The 12,468-nt window shown below is 44.7% G+C and overlaps 1 protein-coding gene across 4 annotated transcripts in view; it reads right to left on the bottom strand.

The window, feature by feature from the left end:
- Nucleotides 1–269: 269 nt before the first annotated feature.
- Nucleotides 270–12,468, bottom strand: part of LOC129821152 (pleckstrin homology domain-containing family M member 3-like) — a 51,140-nt gene continuing 38,941 nt past the window's right edge. For 2 of the 4 annotated variants that reach the window (XM_055878490.1, XM_055878489.1), the window contains exons 8-9: nt 5,460–5,617; nt 3,669–5,127 (exon numbers count right to left, since the gene is read on the bottom strand). In XM_055878490.1, the coding sequence (XP_055734465.1) occupies nt 4,890–5,127; nt 5,460–5,617 (396 nt within the window). In that variant the 3' untranslated portion in view covers nt 3,669–4,889. Of the gene's footprint in view, nt 5,277–5,459; nt 5,618–12,468 lie in introns of all 4 variants that reach the window. The other 2 variants (XM_055878491.1, XM_055878492.1) reach the window with 2 other exon arrangements.

Genomic DNA, 12,468 nt, shown 5'->3' with positions numbered 1-12,468 from the left:
GACTTCAAATAGAAATAGACAGGTCTGAATCATTTGTTCGACTGTTACCATTCTTAGGTTGGTTCTGACTCACAAGCAGGGACTTATGCATTTCACAAATGTATTATCTAACTAGGACCAGTTTTTCCAGACCATGTGACCATAGAAGGTAAATCTCTAGGGACTGGCTTTTTACCTGTTATGGAGAAACTCCTGTCCCTATAGTGTCATCATACACCTGCCTCCAATGAGTATTCACTCCAGATCAAAAAATCACTGTCCACACCAGCCTGTATTAAGTTGTTTGTTTTATTGGCATCAGTGGTAAAAACGAAAAAAAAAGACAAAGAAAAGCAGGGGGAAGGAGGGATCAGGTACTGAAACACAAGTCTCTGTAAGAGGTTGGCTGTTGGCTGTGATACATATCGAAACAGAAAGATAGAACAGTAGGTAAACCTGAAACAGTGCTGAAGTCCAAAGTGCTGGTTGGTACACAACATAAATAAAATAAATAAGTGATACAAAATAACAAAATGTAACAAAGGCAGAGTAAAATCCACAATAAAAACCCAGTATTGAATAGCAGGGTGTATTCATTAATCCAGAAACTAAGTGCTCATGGTGTGAAGGTTGGAGAATGTATGTGGAAAGAAAGATATCCCTATTTGTCGGTCCATCTGAACAGGAAAAACATGTCCAGGAGAATACTTCCCTTAGGTTCAATGCCCTCATCAGTCCCTCAGTAGTGACTGTATTGTCCACCATTTCCAGTGCAGTGAATTCCTGATGTTTAAGCTCAACATACATTAAGAGAAGCAGTAACACTACTAGTCATATAAGCTTTTTAAGACAGTCTATGAGAGCCGGCACTCTGATAGACTTCAGTTATGTACATTTTACTGCAAGTATGCACAGAGTTTTACTTCAAAGAACAGACGGTTTATAAGCCTTCCCTTTCTGCTCTTAGTACATTGAGCTTTGCTAGAAGCCAGTTAAAAGAAAATATCATATTTAAGATATTATCTCCTTTGCTTTCCAGATTGGAGTAAACACCTTTATTCAAGCAACAGTGACCATCGGTTTTGGATCTCTTCTATACAATGAAAAACAGAAACATGGCTTAATACTACATGGGCATCTGAGGCATTTTGATGATTAAAGATGGAAGCCCACACGTCAGTCTCACACAAACTACATTATCGCTGTAACAGGATTGGCTTTCATTTTAAGGCAGGCGAAAAGACACTCAATAAATAACATGAATGAAATGGTCAGAGCAGATAATTATAATTCACACAAAAAACAAGCGATTGATTTACTGGACATAATAGCATACAACCCCAAACATTATAACAGCAAAATAATTGATAGTGCAAAATGTAAAAATACTGAAAACCAAATGATAATGTAGCTGCATTTAAACAAGCACAGCCACTTAGCTAGCCGTTATCTTGCTCTTGTTCAGGGCATTAGTGCTGCTTGGTAACACTGGCTCAGTGTTAGCAGGCCACACAAACAGCCTGAACCAGAGTTAGCTCTTATCCAGCTTTAATCAAGCTTTTTTCCAGAGGGTGACATGACTTGTAACTTCAAATGTAAACCATACACACTTACATACAAATACGTGAATAAATAAACAAACCAAAACTTGGATGAGCAGCTTAAGGGGTACTAAGGCCCTTTCAGGAGAGATGGGACAAAATGGGAAAAAATGTGGAAAGTGATAAACAAAGACATTCTAGGGAAAGCAGAATCTGAAAATAAAGGCCTAGCTGCATAAGGAAGACACAACTCAAGCTAAAGCTTCTGTCTTGTAAAGTTTTGTACGATTAAAGCACAGTACCTCAGAAAGTAGGAGAAGAAAGAGAGGAGAGGAAAAGGCAACAATGCAGAGAAAACATATTATTGCCCAAGTAGAGTTCAAGTAATGGAAAAAGGGGATCCTAAAGCACACATACAGTACACACACTGGGGCTCTCATCCTCCACCACCAGTCCTTTGAGCTTAGAACAGTCACACTAGGGAGTCATAGACCCCCCCTCCCCAAATAACCACCCTCCTCACTCACTCACTCACTCACTCACTCACTCACTCACTCACTCACTCACTCACTCACTCACTCACTCACTCACTCACTCTAGAGTGAGAGCACTGAGTCATAGCAGTAGAAGAGTCCCAGCTCCTGTGGGTTTGAGATGGCTTGCGTAACATAACTAAGCCCTGCATGGTCTTTTCCATAGACTGTAATTTGGGCCCTCTGTGGCTGAGGCCTGGGGGATGTAGGGCTGACCTGATGGAGCCTTTCCTACGGAGTATAATGGAGACAGTCAATACATCCACCAGCCTCTAGCCCCATAGGGGCAGCTACTCCCTACTGCTGTCCTATCACTCTCAAGGAAAAAGCATACATGGTAGGATGATATGTGATTTGAAAATAACTATGACTCAATCTCATTCTAGTTTCAAGTGTGTCTTGATCATAATAAGCGTCCCCCCACTTGGACTCTCCTATTTAATATGTCTGGATAAAGGTTGGTTGGTTAGAGGGGCTCTAAGGGCTAATAGGTGAGTTAAATAAGCAAACTCATCCTTAAATACAGTGGCTACTAGCCCAGTCTGTGGCTTGACATCCTAATGAACATGCATAAATAGTGCAAAAACATGTGACGGGGAGGATAAAGAGAGAGTGAAGGGCAGAGGGACAGTGTGGGGAAGGAGGGACATGTAGAGTTCAGATATATAGTCCAAATATATAGCGAGTTGCGACATCACACCAACAGAGTCCAGATATAGGCTATAGATATAGGCTATAGTGACAGCACACCAACAGTCCCGATATAGGCTATAGATATAGACTATAGTGACATCACACCAACAGTCCAGATATAGGCTATAGATATAGGCTATAGTGACATCACACCAACAGTCCAGATATAGGCTATAGTGACATCACACCAACAGTCCAGATATAGGCTATAGATATAGGCTATAGTGACATCACACCAACAGTCCAGATATAGGCTATAGATATAGGCTATAGTGACATCACACCAGCTGTTCTTCTTTTAAGCAGCTGTTTGGTCACCTGGTGTGTGTATGTCTATGTGGACAGGTCACCTCGTAACACCTTCAGGTGGTGTGTGTGTGTGTGTGTGTGTGTGTGTGCGCGCGACTGTGTCCAGAAAGTCAAGAGGACCAATCCCTGCTGTTGAGTCAGCATAGTCCCTCTCCCTTTATTTGTGGTGTCTGTGTTTGTGTGTGTGTATCTGTGTATCTGTGTTTGTGTGTGTGTGTGTGCAGCACTATGAAGATAGCACATAGCAGAGAGGCTCCCAGGTGAGAGTGATGTCAGCTTAGCTCACAAAGCAGGTGTGTGTGAGAGAGCATAACCCTTTCTTAGTCATCAACACTCTCACTGTGCATCCTGGCTGGCTCACACACACAAACACACATGCTTCCATTGACTTTGGTGAGAGTAGCTCTGTGGAGTGGAACTGCTGTTTCAATCTCTGTGTGTGTGTGTGTGTGTGTGTGTGTGTGTATCTCCGGGTGTTGGGTGTGTGTGTGTGTGTGTGTGTGTGTGTGTGTGTGTGTGTCCCAGGATGTGTGTGTATTTGTGATCAGGTGTACTGGTAAGGCAGTGTGAAGAAGCCTGGTGTATCGTCGTCAGGGCTCCAGAAAGAGGAGGCTCTCTTATGGTGGAGCTCTCTGTGTACGCAGCGTGGACACGGCTGGGCCTTCTGATGACACTCTGTATGGAACACCGCTCCACAACCATCACATCTGGACACATACAGACCAAGCACAGAGTCACAAACATCAATACAACACAAATCTGAAGGGTGGAAAAAAGCATATTAGTTTTAGCTTGTAGGTTGGTCACTGATGTCAGAAATGTATGAGCTGGAAATGTACATTTCCAGATGAACACATCACTGTACTAAAAGACTGGATAAACATTAGTTTCACCCAGCCCTGTCCAGCCCCGTCTGGAGGCTTGATCACGTTGCCACCCTCCCAGGTATCTATAGGACAGGACAGCATTATACACAGGTGGCAGTATCTAGCGATCTGCTGAGCATATGTATAGAAGATAAGACGAGAGAAACCTTGTTCAGCATCCACTTAACTAGGCTACACAGTTCACCTTAAAACTTCTGGAACATGGAATGGTGAAAGCATTTACTTTGCCTGAAAATAAATACATTTGTAGTGACATTTCGAAAGTTAAAAAAAAAGACCATAAATTGGAATAAACAATGTAGAACATATTTCAGAAATGACTATGGAATGCATCCGACACAACATATTCATAGCCACTCTAATTAAAATGGGGCACCAGTCCCAAAGAATCCAATTCTTCACCTATTGATGATTAACAGTGTCTATATGGCAGGCTAACTGAGTGTCCCAGGCTATGTCATGGATGAGGTGGTAAAGCTGATGCAACCAGGAAAAGAGCAGGTCCTGCTCTCGGGGGTCAAAGTCTGGCCCAGGGACTAAGCTGTTACTCTTACTACAGTATAACTGGTGTACTATCACTATCAGTTAACGTGATACTTCCTTGCCAAGGGCAATAAACCCTGGTCAACAGTTGAGGTGTGCCATCCAGCCTGATAGTGAAGGGTGTGTGTGTACCAAGCACTGCAATTAAATCATTAGCTCTGGTCTACAGCATCTTCTGTCAGCTGAAGAAACAGCATAATGTTTATGTGGGAAATTGATACCTTTAAAGCTAGTTGAGCACAGATTAATATATATTATATATTCACTTCAGCAAAGATCGTAACGCACGCACGCACACACACACACACACACACACAACCACTGCTTCTCACGGCCCTGTCTTCAGAGGCTCTCCGTTAACCCAGAAGAGAGATGTGTGAGCTGAGGCAGCAGAGATCAATCATTTAAGAGTGTGTGGACAGACTAGACATTAATGAATGTTTTATCTGCCTGTCTCGCTCTCTGGCTTCTGGCCAAGAGCAGCACAGCCACGTCTGGCGATCTCCCCTGTCCTCTACGCTGTCCTCTTCTGTGTCCTCTCTTCTCCTCTTCTCCACCATCCTCTCCTGTAAAAGAGAGGATCTTCTTTCCTCTTCTTCTCCCCCTTCCTGTCTTGTTCTCTTCAAAGTGAATGAAACCTCCCTGAGGTGAGAGAGGGCCATTCCTTAACAGTGGCATGTCATAAGGCTCAGGCAGAGGGAGACAAGGACAGGACGGGACGGAGCAAGGGACTAGGGGGATGAACTGTTCCTCTCCAACAGGACACCATGTTCTCCCTGTCACCCGTGCCCCTGCCAGCGTGTAATTAACAAGAGACAGAGACACACTCCTCTTTACTCCATTCATTCTTCCAGGATGCCATCATGCAAGTCGCTGATCTAACATCCGTTTTCTCTGTTACCCTGAATAGTTAATAAGGTTAAGATTGTTGAAGTATTGAGCTGATCCTATATCTGTGCATGAAGGGGCCTCACCTCTTAGTGGCGCTCTCCTGGAAGGGGTAGATGACCTGTCCGTTCTGACACATCTCACAGATGAAGCCCTTCTCTCTGCACTGGCTGCAGCTGAAGACGTGGGAACTGGCAAACTTAATCACCTTGGAGAGAAAGGGGGCCAGCTTCCCATCAATCACCTGTACAGAGAGAGAGGTAGGGAAAAAAGGAGATGGAGATAGACAAGAGAGAAGGAAAAAAGGGAATAATGGATGAAGTGAAATAAAATGTACTTTCCAAAACATTCTCTTCCTCATTCTCCACAATAGAATTCAAATTCAACATTTTCATTCTAATTCAACCATTCTATTTCCCATCTATAAGAATGTACTGTCGTAATATATTCTACTATACAGAGAGAAGAAGACAGCAGAATTTTCCCTGGGAGGATAAACACTTTTAATACAGGTCCCATTGGGAGCCACTGCAGCGCAGCGCATAGAGGAGATGGACAAGAGTTCACGTCAGGAATTCACATCGGGAATTTACATCAAAACTAATGAAGGCCCTGGGAGAAAGGCTGGCTGGAGAGGCCTGGGGGGCGGGGGGAATTCCTTTTTTTGGGGGCCGTTTTAGCAAAAAATGATATGTGAATGCCGGTGGGCGAGTAGTTAAAACCGGCAGGGCCTTTGATTGGTGAGGGCCTGGTAGAGTGCATTGTGGCTCTGTTGAATGGGGCTGGGGAAGGGAATGGGCCTGAGTGGACCTCCAGAGAACACTGAGGGAAGCTGAGGGGGCAGAGACAAGTGGCTACACCTGGCAGCGCTGGGGCTGCACCAATTAAGGCCTGCCAGGCATTCTTCAGCCTGGGGGAGAGAAGAGAAGGAGAAAAGACGAGAGAGAGGGAGAGGGGGACAGAGGGAAGGAGAGGCTGAAGAAGGAGGATGGGGGTGAGGAGGGGGGCTGAAGGTGAAAGGAGAACGAAGAAAGGAGAGGAGACCACCCCGACCCCCACTCCTACACACGCACGCACATGCATACGTACACACAATGGAGATGGATAACTGAAAAGGTGCTCTGCAGGGGAGGGAGGTTATGTCTGTATGGTTTGGACAGAGAATGAGAGATTACATAATGTAATACTAACTGGTCTACAACAGCTCATGACTAACTACCTAGAGAATGGGCGACAACCAGGAACAGTCCTTATAACTCCTCAAGCAGTGGCTGAAAACACACCACACCTCCATCTTTCCATCCCTCCAGCCCGGAGGCTGTGGCAACCCCAGTCTGGGAGAGCTACAACACTGTGAATAATGCTGTCTAGCATGGTGACATGAGTCAGGCTGTAGCCCAGCAATCAAAGGCTGTGTGTAGTGTGGAGCAGTGAGGCAGAGCAGCCAGTCAGTGAGTCAGCCAGCAATCCAGAGAGCCAGACAGGCAGAGCAGCCTGCCAGCCAGCTAGGCAGTGTTCCCCATCCCCTAGCCAAGCCCAGCCCAGATGATATATGCCACCCCTGATCAATGCTGACACCAGAGGTAATTAAGACACTCCATAATTTAGTTTAGCAGAATGAAACGACTGGCAACACACCACACTGGGTTCTTCTGACTGGGACTGATGCTCAGTGGACAAGGAGAGAGGGAGATGAAGGGAAACAGAGGGAAAGGGACAGAGAGAAGGCAAAAGTTGCAGAGGGAGAGAGCGAGGAAGTGAGAGAGATAGAGAGAGTTGGAATTGAAGGGAAAGAAAGGGCAGGAGAGGTGTGAATGGGAGATGCTTTAGGAAAAAATAAAAACAGAAAATGGCAGTAGCCCCAGGTTTCCCTTTCTTTGCCAACCAGGTGGATACATTCTCCTCAGAGAAGTGATACCCCACCTACAGCTGGTCTGAGGGAGAGGTGCAGACAGAGCGGGGAAGAGAGGGGCTACCATTCGTTTGTCCTGCCTGCAGCTGCCTTCCTTCGCTGCAGTGTCATTGTTCCTGAAACACCAGCCCCAGCACCCCCCCTCCTTCCACCAACACCCCTCAATCAAATCCTCCTCAGCCCCCACTCCTCATAAAGTCACACCCCTCTGGCCCTGTCCCGTGTGGGGGCTTTGTGGTCCAAACGGCTTAATCCCCTAAAACCTCTGTTTAACACCCGCTACGTTATCCCTCTCTAGTGTTCCGTTGATGAAGGCCGGGCCTCCATTAGTGATGCTCAGAAAGCCACCCGGATTACACACATAAAGACAGGGTGAGCTCTGTTTGGATAACACCCCTCTCACCAAACAGGATTACTACCAGCCCCAGTGTGTGTGTGTGTGTGTGTGTGTGTGTGTGTGTGTGTGTGTGTGTGTGTGTGTGTGTGTGTGTGTGTGTGTGTGTGTGTGTGTGTGTGTGTGTGTGTGTGTGTGTGTGTGTGTGTGTGTGTGTAAGACGTGTAGTGGGGAGTGTGATTATGGATGAGAGCGAGTGAGAGATAGAGAGAATGTCCGTGTAGGTCTGTGTGGGACTGAGAGGCAGCGGTGTTCAAGCTTTTTTAAAATGTTTAAATGCAGAAATATATGCAACTTTTGAGTTTAAAATCAATATCTTACAGTTCAGAAAAAGCTGCATAATTACGATTTACCCAACAGCTCTCAAGATGACCAACATGCCCCTATTCCAATGAGCGTGCCAGTGTAAGGGCATACATGCCTAATGCCTGTGTCTATGTCTGTATCTGGGCTCAACTAGGAAGTGCTTGTGTATACGTCAGTGTGGCTACTAGATAGCCTGTGGTGTGCGTAAGTTGTATGCCAGGGTGTCAGTGTGGGAATCTGCCCTATTGCACGTATGTGCGTGTCACCATGGCCACCGTGCAATCTGGGCCGGGGCTGCTCAATGCCCCTTTGTCCCCTCCAGTTGTTTGTAGGTCGTTGGCAGGACTAGGACTGCTGCCCCGGTACACGACACACAATACAATTAGCATCTATATGGTACTCCTCAGTCCTCCACAACAAGCCTATCTCCCCATCCCACTACTTTACAACTGGAAAAGCAAAAAAACATTTCAATGAAGCAACAAAAGGGCCAGTAGCCAAACAAGTCCAGCCTCTGGGCAGGCCCTGGGCAAACAAATATGGCCAACAGTCTGATGGTTTAAAGACGGAGGCTGCTCCAAATAGGACGCGTTTGTTGGGAGTTCAATAGCAAAGAGCCAAGTGCACTGCTGCTTTCTATGAAGGACTGGGTCTAGTCTATAACTAGCCAGGGAGAGACGGTTCAGTCTTCATTGATCTCGCGGGGCAACAATAAAAGCCAGGCTTGATGAAGGAGCTCTGATTATTCAGGAGAAATAAAAGAAACAGCTCGTTAATATGGAAAGCCAATTAAGAAGCTGTAAGAGAGCGAGAGAGAGAGAGAGAGAGAGAGAGAATATATGGGGAAAAGTGTACTTGGCAAATAGGTTCTAATATAGTTGATCAATTATGGGGAAAACAAATGCAGCCATCCATCAATTTATTTGTTGAGCTGTTTGCAACTTTTAAAGCAGTTGTCAAGCCCTGAGTAAGTTGCCTGTAGCAGCATGTCTGTAGTAGCATGTTGCGGTGTCCTCAACTTGAGGTACACTTTAAGCCATCTATTAGAGTTTGTTTGACATGGGCATCATAACCTGGCTGAGTGTTGTGTGCAGTCCACTGGAGAATGTGACAATGACACACGGAGACACCCAGAGAGAGAAAGAGAGAGAGGGGGAGAGGGATAGAGAGAGGAGTGAGAGGGGATAGAAGTACAGAGCGATAGAGGGGGTAAAGCGGAGGAGAAAGGAGATAGAAGGATAGCAAAAGAGGGGGAAGAGAGAGACAGTGTCAAGGCAGGGGATATACGGAAGAATGGTGGACTGTCACACTCTTGTTTTCCTGCCTGTTGATTCTGAATGTGTGTAATTAGTGAACGGGCCAGGGGGAGAGGGGGACATGGAGGGAGCAGGGAAGGGGGAGTAGAGGGCTGTGGACTCTCCCTGGGTTGTTAAGAGAGGGGGGGTCAGAGAGAGAGAGGGAGTGAGCGGTACCCCACTACATGATCAAAAGTATGTGGACACCTGCTCATCAAACATGTAATTCCAAAATCATGGGCATTAATATGGAGTTGGTCCCTCCTTTGCTGCTATAACAGCCTCTACTCCTCTGGGAAGGCTTTCCACTAGATGTTGGAACATTGCTGTATGGACTTGATTCCATTCAGCCACAAGAGCATTAGTGAGGTTGGGCACTGATGTTGGGCGACTAGGCCTGGCTTCCAATTCATCCCAAAGATGTTTGATGGGGTTGAGGTCAGGGCTCTGTGCAGTCCAGTCAAGTTCTTCCACACCGCGCTCTAGCGACTCCTTGTGGCGGGCCGGCGCATGCATGCCGACTTCGGTGGCCCGTTGTACGGTGTTTCCTCTGACACATTGGTGTGGCTGGCTTCCGGGTGAAGCGAACAGTGTGTCAATAATCAGAGCGGCTTTGCAGGGTTGTGAGTTGCAGTGACGGGACAAGACCGTAACTACCAATTGGATATCACAAAATTGGGGAGAAAGAGGTAAAAAATACAAAACAATATCAAAATATTTAGACAAATATTCCACACCAATCTTGACAAACCATTTCTGTATGGACCTCGCTTTATGCACGGGGACATTATCATGCCCAAACTGTTGCCACAAAGTTGGAAGCACAGAATTGTCCAGAATGTAATTTTATGCTGTAGCGTTAAGATTTCCCTCCACTAGAACTAAGGGGCCTAGCCCAAACCATGAAAAACAGCCTCCACCTAACTTTACAGTTGGCACTATGCATTTAGGCAGGTAGCGTTCTCCTGGCATCTGCCAAACCCAGATTCGTCCAGAGAACGCGTTTCCACTGCTCCAGAGTCCAATGGTGGCGAGATTTATACAACTCAAGCCGACACTTGGCATTACGCATGGTAATCTTATGCTTGTGTGAGGATGCTCAGCCATGGAAACCCAGTCTATTGAAGCTCCCGATGAACAGTTCTTGTGCTGCAGATGATTTTTACGCACTACGCGCTTCAGCACTCGGCGGTCCCTTTCTGTGAGCTTGTGTGGCCTACCACTTCGTGGCTGAGCCGTTGTTGCTCCTAGACGTTTCCACTTCACAATAACAGCACTTACAGTTGACCGGGGCAGCTCTAGCAGCGCAGAAATGTTATGAATTGACTTGTTGGAAAGGTGACATCCTATGACGGTGCCACGTTGAAAGTCACTGAGTTCTTCGGTAAGGTGATTCTACTGCCAATGTTTGTCTATGGAGATTGCATGGCTGTGTGCTCGATTATATACACCAAATCAAAATCCACACCAAATCCACACATTTGAAGGGGTGTCCACATACTTTTGTATATATAATATATATGGAATTGTTTTAATAAGGTCATACCAAGGATAATTTTGCTATTTGATTTCGAATTTTAAGACCCCTTGAAGCATAACAACAAAAAAATATGAAAACATTATTTGATGAAAAAAACTGCCATCAGCCCATACAAACGCACTCAATAACAGATTCCCTACATGGAACAACATATAGACGCATCCAATGCAAAAAACAGATATCTCTAGCTTAATTTCTCAATAGGGGGTGCTGTTTTCACTTTGTAAAAATTTGTTCCCAAATTAAACTGCCTCGTACTCAATTCTTGCTCGTACAATATGCATATTATTATTACTATTGGATAGAAAACACTCTCTAGTTTCTAAAGCCGTTTCAATTATATCTGTGAGTAAAACAGAACTCAAGTTGGAGCAAACTTCCTGTCAGGAAGTGAGAAATCTGAAATCAGGCAATCTGTTCCAGGGTCAGTTTATTAATTTGCATGTATTCTATTGGTCGACATGCACTGCATACGCCTTCCCCTAGCTTCCCCTAGTCAGCAAGCAGTGAGAATTGTAATGGAGTTGCTAGGCAGATCTGAGGCCATATAAATGGTCTTGGAACGTGGGGTGCACTCTTTTCAACGTTCGCCATGACGCGAGACAGACCTCAGGATGGCGTTCTGGAAAGCTCTCGTTATAGGCCTTAGATATATCCGGCTCTGATTTTATTCGATATAGGTGTTAAAGACATCATAATGTAGTTATTTAAACCAAGTTATATCAGTTTATATCAGTATATTGCGATTTTCGGATATTTCTTTGTGCTGCGTTATAGTGAGTTGGGCACATCTGGGCCACATAGCTAATGTTTGCTGCTAATTCCTAAGTTGAAGACGGCAATCTACAACCGAGCAACGATGATTCTGGACAAATGACAACTTGCCCAAGATTCTGATGGAAGCTCATCAAAAAGTAAGAACTATTTATGAAGTTAATTCATTGTTCTGTTGAAAAATGTTGACCTACTATTCCGCCATTAATTTCGGTGCGGTCTCGCTTTAACGCACGCTGTATGTCGTAGTAACGTTAATTTAAAAAATCTAACACAGCGGTTGCATTAAGAACTAATGTATCTTTCATTTGCTGTCCAATCTGTATTTTTTTGTCAAGTTTATGATTAGTTATTGATTAGATTAGGTACCTCTCCCAAGATTTCTCCCGACATTTTGTTTGCAGCTTGGCTACTATTCTCATTGTATAACCACGATTTGTGCCGCTAAATATACACATTTTCGAACAAACTCTATATGTATTGTGTAATATGATGTTATAGGACTGTCATCTGAAGAAGTTTGAGAAGGTTAGTGAAAAAATGTATATCTTTTGCTGGTTTATTCGTTATCGCTATTGTTGGCTTGAATCAATGCTGTTGTGTGGTTGGCTATTGTAGTAAGCTAATATAATGCTATATTGTGTTTTCGCTGTAAAACACTTTAAGAAATCTGAATTATTGGCTGGATTCACAAGATCTTTGTCTTTCATTTGCTGTACACTGTGTATTTTTCATAAATGTTTTATGATGAGTATTTAGGTAATTCACGTTGCTCTCTGTAGTTATTCTAGTTGCTTTGGTGAGAGTTGTGATGGTGGCTGCAATGTAAAACTATGATTTATACCTGAAGTATGCACATTTTTCGAACAAAACA

Source organism: Salvelinus fontinalis, chromosome 23 (genome assembly GCF_029448725.1).
Source record: "Salvelinus fontinalis isolate EN_2023a chromosome 23, ASM2944872v1, whole genome shotgun sequence".
In the NCBI taxonomy this organism is placed as follows: domain Eukaryota; kingdom Metazoa; phylum Chordata; class Actinopteri; order Salmoniformes; family Salmonidae; genus Salvelinus; species Salvelinus fontinalis.
The sequence above is the reverse complement of the archived record's forward strand: the minus strand, read 5'-3'. Positions and strand labels throughout refer to the sequence as shown.